Raw genomic sequence first — 7,693 nt, 5'->3', positions numbered from 1 at the left:
CCCCCCCTCCCCCCACACACACACACACATTACTCTGGGGGTACACACTGCTATCTGGATACATTCACTGGATCCATTTTTTGAGGATACTGACCCCCCACATTACTATTCCCCTTCCATAAACCTGGGGGGTACACACTGCTATGGAACAATGCTGACACTCACCGAGGAGGTTGTTGGGGTCCCTGTGGGTGGGCCTCAGCCCCAGTTTCCGCCTCAGGTTGTTGGTCTGTTCCTCCAGCTCCTGCAGCCGCCGTAGCGCATCCAGATACACCAGCCGCCTCTTGCGCCGCTGCTCACTATTCATCTCGGCGCTCTGTTCTGCTGCCAGGCTCAGCTTCCGGGCGGCTTCGGCCATCTGCAGCTGCACGGCAAAGTCCCGCTCCAAGCGCTCCAGCTGCACCTCCTTATGCACAGAGAGAGGGAGGGGCTGTAACTGGGGGGTGGGGCAACTGCACCGCTGGCTCACACACACTGTATGCACTCACCTCTGCCCTGGTCACTGCAGCTGCGCTCATCCTGAAGGCGGTCTTTGGTCTCCTCAACACAACCGGGGGCCTCTCCCCATACTCTAGGGGGAAATCAGCAGGGACGTGCCCCGTAAGCTCCTGAGGCAAAGGAAATGCCATGAGATTAGAGCGTCCCATCTATGTGCCCAGGCATCATATCTGCCCCCCCTGCTGCTTGGCGCCCCATGAGCTGCCCCCCCTGCTGCTTGGCGCCCCATGAGCTGCCCCCCCTGCTGCTTGGCGCCCCATGAGCTGCCCCCCCTGCTGCTTGGCGCCCCATGAGCTGCCCCCCCTGCTGCTTGGCGCCCCATGAGCTGCCCCCACTGCTGCTGTTGGTATCACATGACTAAGTACAGGGGGCAGCACATGTTTAGTGGGGGATCACGTGGTGGCACATACATGTTCCAGGCCAGTGACATGGGGGTGCTACTCACGGCTTCCTGCAGGCACAGGCGTCTCAGCTCCGTCAGCTTCTGTCTCAGCGACTCCTGCAGCTCCTTCTGCTTCTCACTCAGCTCCGATATCAGCTGCGCTCTCTGCTTTAGGGTCAGCTCCAGCAGGGGGCCACTCAGCGAGACAGCTGGGTAACAAGGAGCGAGACTCACTGGTGAGTGACAGGGCACTATAAGGGGCGGGGGTACAGCTGACAGGACACTATAAGGGGCGGGGGTACAGCTGACAGGGCAGTATAAGGGGCGGGGGTACAGCTGACAGGGCAGTATAAGGGGCGGGGGTACAGCTGACAGGACACTATAAGGGGCGGGGGTACAGCTGACAGGGCAGTATAAGGGGCGGGGGTACAGCTGACAGGACACTATAAGGGGCGGGGGTACAGCTGACAGGGCAGTATAAGGGGCGGGGGTACAGCTGACAGGACACTATAAGGGGCGGGGGTACAGCTGACAGGGCAGTATAAGGGGCGGGGGTACAGCTGACAGGGCACTATAAGGGGCGGGGGTACAGCTGACAGGGCAGTATAAGGGGCGGGGGTACAGCTGACAGGACACTATAAGGGGCGGGGGTACAGCTGACAGGGCAGTATAAGGGGCGGGGGTACAGCTGACAGGGCACTATAAGGGGCGGGGGTACAGCTGACAGGGCAGTATAAGGGGCGGGGTACAGCTGACAGGACACTATAAGGGGCGGGGGTACAGCTGACAGGACACTATAAGGGGCGGGGGTACAGCTGACAGGGCAGTATAAGGGGCGAGGGTACAGCTGACAGGGCAGTATAAGGGGCGAGGGTACAGCTGACAGGGCAGTATAAGGGGCGGGGGTACAGCTGACAGGGCAGTATAAGGGGCGGGGGTACAGCTGACAGGGCAGTATAAGGGGCGAGGGTACAGCTGACAGGCAGTATAAGGGGCGGGGGTACAGCTGACAGGGCAGTATAAGGGGCGGGGGTACAGCTGACAGGGCAGTAAAGGGGCGAGGGTACAGCTGACAGGGCAGTATAAGGGGCGAGGGTACAGCTGACAGGGCAGTATAAGGGGCGAGGGTACAGCTGACAGGGCAGTATAAGGGGTGGGGGGGCAGTATAAGGGGCGAGGGTACAGCTGACAGGGCAGTAATAAGGGGCGGGGGTACAGCTGACAGGGCAGTATAAGGGGCGAGGGTACAGCTGACAGGGCAGTATAAGGGGTGGGGGGGCAGTATAAGGGGCGAGGGTACAGCTGACAGGGCAGTATAAGGGCGAGGGTACAGCTGACAGGGCAGTATAAGGGGTGGGGGGGCAGTATAAGGGGCGAGGGTACAGCTGACAGGGCAGTATAAGGGGCGGGGGTACAGCTGACAGGGCAGTATAAGGGGCGAGGGTAAGCTGACAGGGCAGTATAAGGGGTGGGGGGGCAGTATAAGGGGCGGGGGTACAGCTGACAGGGCAGTATAAGGGGCGAGGGTACAGCTGACAGGGCAAGTATAAGGGGCGAGGGTACAGCTGACAGGGCAGTATAAGGGGCGGGGGTACAGCTGACAGGGCAGTATAAGGGGCGAGGGTACAGCTGACAGGGCAGTATAAGGGGTGGGGGGCAGTATAAGGGGCGGGTACAGCTGACAGGGCAGTATAAGGGGCGGGGTACAGCTGACAGGGCAGTATATAGGGGCGAGGGTACAGCTGACAGGGCAGTAAATAGGGGCGAGGGTACAGCTGACAGGGCAGTATAAGGGGCGGGGGTACAGCTGACAGGGCAGTATAAGGGGCGGGGGTACAGCTGACAGGGCAGTATAAGGGGCGGGGGTACAGCTGACAGGGCACTATAAGGGGCGGGGGTACAGCTGACAGGGCACTATAAGGGGCGGGGGTACAGCTGACAGGGCAGTATAAGGGGTGGGGGGGCAGTATAAGGGGCGGGGTACAGCTGACAGGGCACTATAAGGGGCGGGGGTACAGCTGACAGGGCAGTATAAGGGGCGGGGGTACAGCTGACAGGACACTATAAGGGGTGGGGGGGCAGTATAAGGGGCGGGGGTACAGCGGATAGGGCACTATAAGGGGCGGGGGTACAGCTGACAGGGCAGTATAAGGGGTGGGGGGGCAGTATAAGGGGTGGGGGTACAGCTGACAGGGCAGTATTAAGGGGCGGGGGTACAGCTGACAGGGCAGTATAAGGGGCGGGGGTACAGCTGACAGGACACTATAAGGGGCGGGGGTACAGCTGACAGGGCAGTATAAGGGGCGGGGGTACAGCTGACAGGACACTATAAGGGGCGGGGGGTACAGCTGACAGGGCAGTATAAGGGGTGGGGGTACAGCTGACAGGGCAGTATAAGGGGTGGGGGGGGGGCAGTATAAAGGGGTGAGGGTACAGCTGACAGGGCAGTATAAGGGGCGGGGGTACAGCTGACAGGGCAGTATAAGGGGTGGGGGTACAGCTGACAGGGCAGTATAAGGGGCGGGGGTACAGCTGACAGGACACTATAAGGGGCGGGGGTACAGCTGACAGGGCAGTATAAGGGGTGGGGGTACAGCTGACAGGGCAGTATAAGGGGTGGGGGTACAGCTGACAGGGCCAGTATAAGGGGTGGGGGGGCAGTATAAGGGTTGGGGTACAGCTGACAGGGCAGTATAAGGGGTGGGGGGGGGCAGTATAAGGGGCGGGGTACAGCTGACAGGGCAGTATAAGGGGCGGGGGTACAGCTGACAGGACACTATAAGGGGCGGGGGTACAGCTGACAGGGCAAGTATAAGGGGTGGGGGTACAGCTGACAGGACACTATAAGGGGTGGGGGTACAGCTGACAGGGCAGTATAAGGGGTGGGGGTACAGCTGACAGGGCAGTATAAGGGGTGGGGGGGCAGTATAAGGGTTGGGGGTACAGCTGACAGGGCAGTATAAGGGGCGGGGGTACAGCTGACAGGGCAGTATAAGGGGCGGGGGTACAGCTGACAGGGCAGTATAAGGGGCGGGGGTACAGCTGACAGGGCAGTATAAGGGGCGGGGGTACAACTGACAGGGCACTATAAGGGGCGGGGGTACAGCTGACAGGACACTATAAGGGGCGGGGGTACAGCTGACAGGGCACTATAAGGGGCGGGGGTACAGCTGAAGGGCACTATAAGGGGCGGGGGTACAGCTGACAGGGCACTATAAGGGGCGGGGGTACAGCTGACAGGGCACTAATAAGGGGCGGGGGTACGCTGACAGGGCCCTATAGGGGGGGTACAGCTGACAGGGCAGTATAAGGGGCGGGGGTACAGCTGACAGGACACTATAAGGGGCGGGGGGTACAGCTGACAGGGCAGTATAAAGGGGTGGGGGTACAGCTGACAGGGCAGTATAAGGGGTGGGGGGGGCAGTATAAGGGGTGGGGGTACAGCTGACAGGGCAGTATAAGGGGTGGGGGGGGGCAGTATAAGGGGTGAGGGTACAGCTGAACAGGGCAGTATAAGGGGCGGGGGTACAGCTGACAGGGCAGTATAAGGGGTGGGGGTACAGCTGACAGGGGCAGTATAAGGGTGGGGGGGGCAGTATAAGGGGTGGGGGGGGCAGTATAAGGGGTGGGGGTACAGCTGACAGGGCAGTATAAGGGGCGGGGGTACAGCTGACAGGACACTATAAGGGGCGGGGGGTACAGCTGACAGGGCACTATAAGGGGCGGGGGTACAGCTGACAGGGCAGTATAAGGGGTGGGGGGGCAGTATAAGGGGTGGGGGTACAGCTGACAGGACACTATAAGGGGTGGGGGGGCAGTATAAGGGGCGGGGGTACAGCTGACAGGGCAGTATAAGGGCAATGGCCACAGGCATCTGACACCTGTGGTGATTGGACAACTAAACCCGTGACAAAGTGGCACAAAATGATAGAGAACTCGCCCCCTAGTGGCACAGGTGGGTAAGGCTTTACCTGCAGTGGAGATGCCACCTTTGCCCTCCATAGTGTTGGATGGAAGTCAGTAGGGCCACACAGCAATATCTGGGCACCAAGAGAAATGGAACAAGTTGGTAAGTTCTACCCACAGGGCAAACCTACCCCCCCCCCCCCCCCGTGCAACTCCCAGCAGCCACTCAGTCTCTCGTTCGATAAGATATTGGGGGGGGGGGGACTCCCTTTGGCCACTTACCGCGCTAACTCAGTTGGAAAGCCATTCACTGCCTGGGGCGCACTCAGCGCTGGAGAGAACCTGCAGGGGAGGCAGATATGGAGGGTAAGTACCGGTTGCCCCACTCAACCCAAACCTAATCTGCCCCAATGAGGATGAACCAGCCCCACTAAGCTCCAACCCCCCTAACTGGCCATTGTGCCTTCACCCCTCCTACCCCTAAACTGCCCCCCAATCTTCTACCTCATCCAAGCAAACAGTAGCTCTGCCCCCCACAGTCCCACCCCACTGCCCCCCACAGTCCCACCCACTGCCCCCCAGTACTGCTCCCCACAGTCCCACCCCACTGCCCCCCTGCTGTGCCCCAGTACTGCCCCCCTGCTGTGCCCCAGTACTGCCCCCCACAGTCCCACCCCACTGCCGTGCCCCAGTACTGCTCCCTACAGTCCCACCCCACTGCCCCCCTGCTGTGCCCCAGTACTGCTCCATGCCTGCAGGTGCCCATGTAATGCCCACAGGTGGCATGTCCAGCTGCGTGACTGCCCTGCTCCATTACATAACAAGGACTGGGTGTCCCTGGCAGGGAGGGAACAGCAATGAATCATGGGGCAGAACCAGTGTGGCATGATGTCAGCCCTTAATTACTCACTGCCCCTCCCCTGCCAATCACTCACCTAACGAGCAAACACAGTGACATCACTACCATTGATCCACTCCCCCCTGCTTTATTGTACCCCCATTCCCTTCCTGTGCCCCCCAATCCCATGGATCCACTCCCCCCTGCTTTACTGTACCCCCCCATTCCCTTCCTGTGCCCCCAATCCCATGGATCCACTCCCCCCCTGCTTTACTGTACCCCCATTCCCTTCCTGTGCCCCCCAATCCCATGGATCCACTCCCCCTGCTTTACTGTACCCCATTCCCTTCCCTGTGCCCCCAATCCCATGGATCCACTCCCCCCTGCTTTACTGTACCCCCCATTCCCTTCCTGTGCCCCCCCAATCCCATGGATCCACTCCCACCTGCTTTTACTGTACCCCCCATTCCCTTCCTGTGCCCCCCAATCCCATGGATCCACTCCCCCTGCTTTACTGTACCCCCCATTCCCTTCCTGTGCCCCCCCAATCCCATGGATCCACTCCCCCCTGCTTTACTGTACCCCCCATTCCCTTCCTGTGCCCCCCCAATCCCATGGATCCACTCCCCCCTGCTTTACTGTACCCCCATTTCCCTTCCTGTGCCCCCCAATCCCATGGATCCACTCCCCCCTGCTTTACTGTACCCCCCCATTCCCTTCCTGTGCCCCCCAATCCCATGGATCCACTCCCCCCTGCTTTACTGTACCCCCCCATTCCCTTCCTGTGCCCCCCAATCCCATGGATCCACTCCCCCCTGCTTTACTGTACCCCCCCATTCCCTTCCTGTGCCCCCAATCCCATGGATCCACTCCCCCCTGCTTTACTGTACCCCCCCATTCCCTTCCTGTGCCCCCAATCCCATGGATCCACTCCCCCCCTGCTTTACTGTACCCCCCCATTCCCTTCCTGTGCCCCCCAATCCCATGGATCCACTCCCCCCTGCTTTACTGTACCCCCCCATTCCCTTCCTGTGCCCCCAATCCCATGGATCCACTCCCCCTGCTTTACTGTACCCCCCATTCCCTTCCTGTGCCCCCAATCCCCATGGATCCACTCCCCCCTGCTTTACTGTACCCCCCCATTCCCTTCCTGTGCCCCCCAATCCCATGGATCCACTCCCCCCTGCTTTTACTGTACCCCCCCATTCCCTTCCTGTGCCCCCCAATCCCATGGATCCACTCCCCCTGCTTTACTGTACCCCCCATTCCCTTCCTGTGCCCCCCAATCCCATGGATCCACTCCCCCCTGCTTTACTGTGCCCCCCATTCCCTTCCTGTGCCCCCCAATCCCATGGATCCACTCCCCCCTGCTTTACTGTACCCCCCATTCCCTTCCTGTGCCCCCCAATCCCATGGATCCACTCCCCCCTGCTTTACTGTGCCCCCCATTCCCTTCCTGTGCCCGCCAATCCCATGGATCCACTCCCCCTGCTTTACTGTACCCCCATTCCCTTCTGTGCCCCCCAATCCCATGGATCCACTCCCCCCTGCTTTACTGTGCCCCCCCATTCCCTTCCTGTGCCCCCCAATCCCATGGATCCACTCCCACCTGCTTTACTGTACCCCCCATTCCCTTCCTGTGCCCCCCAATCCATGGATCCACTCCCCCCTGCTTTATTGTACCCCCATTCCCTTCCTGTGCCCCCCATTCCCTTCCTGTGCCCTCCAATCCCATGGATCCACTCCCTCCTGCTTTATTGTACCCCCCCATTCCCTTCCTGTGCCCCCCCAATCCCATGGATCCACTCCCTCCTGCTTTATTGTACCCCCCCATTCCCTTCCTGTGCCCCCCCCCCAATCCCATGGATCCACTCCCACCTGCTTTATTGTACCCCCCCATTCCCTTCCTGTGCCCCCCAATCCCATGGATCCACTCCCACCTGCTTTATTGTACCCCCCATTCCCTTCCTGTGCCCCCCCCAATCCCATGGATCCACTCCCACCTGCTTTATTGTACCCCCCCATTCCCTTCCTGTGCCCCCCAATCCCATGGATCCACTCCCACTAGC

The 7,693-nt window shown here is 60.4% G+C and overlaps 1 protein-coding gene across 3 annotated transcripts in view; it reads right to left on the bottom strand.

Annotated features, from left to right (window-relative positions):
* The window catches only part of ccdc120 (coiled-coil domain containing 120), a 14,183-nt gene that overhangs the window by 3,563 nt on the left and 2,927 nt on the right, over nucleotides 1-7,693 (bottom strand). For all 3 annotated transcript variants that reach the window (XM_031891461.1, XM_031891460.1, XM_031891462.1), the window contains exons 2-6: nucleotides 5,069-5,128; nucleotides 4,852-4,920; nucleotides 944-1,089; nucleotides 489-608; nucleotides 166-406 (exon numbers count right to left, since the gene is read on the bottom strand). In XM_031891461.1, the coding sequence (XP_031747321.1) occupies nucleotides 166-406; nucleotides 489-608; nucleotides 944-1,089; nucleotides 4,852-4,882 (538 nt within the window). In that variant the 5' untranslated portion in view covers nucleotides 4,883-4,920; nucleotides 5,069-5,128. The remainder of the gene's footprint in view (nucleotides 1-165; nucleotides 407-488; nucleotides 609-943; nucleotides 1,090-4,851; nucleotides 4,921-5,068; nucleotides 5,129-7,693) is intronic.

The sequence above is a fragment of the Xenopus tropicalis genome, chromosome 8 (genome assembly GCF_000004195.4).
Source record: "Xenopus tropicalis strain Nigerian chromosome 8, UCB_Xtro_10.0, whole genome shotgun sequence".
NCBI classification, from domain to species: domain Eukaryota; kingdom Metazoa; phylum Chordata; class Amphibia; order Anura; family Pipidae; genus Xenopus; species Xenopus tropicalis.
Note: the sequence above shows the minus strand (reverse complement) of the source record. Positions and strands in the feature narration are given on the sequence as shown.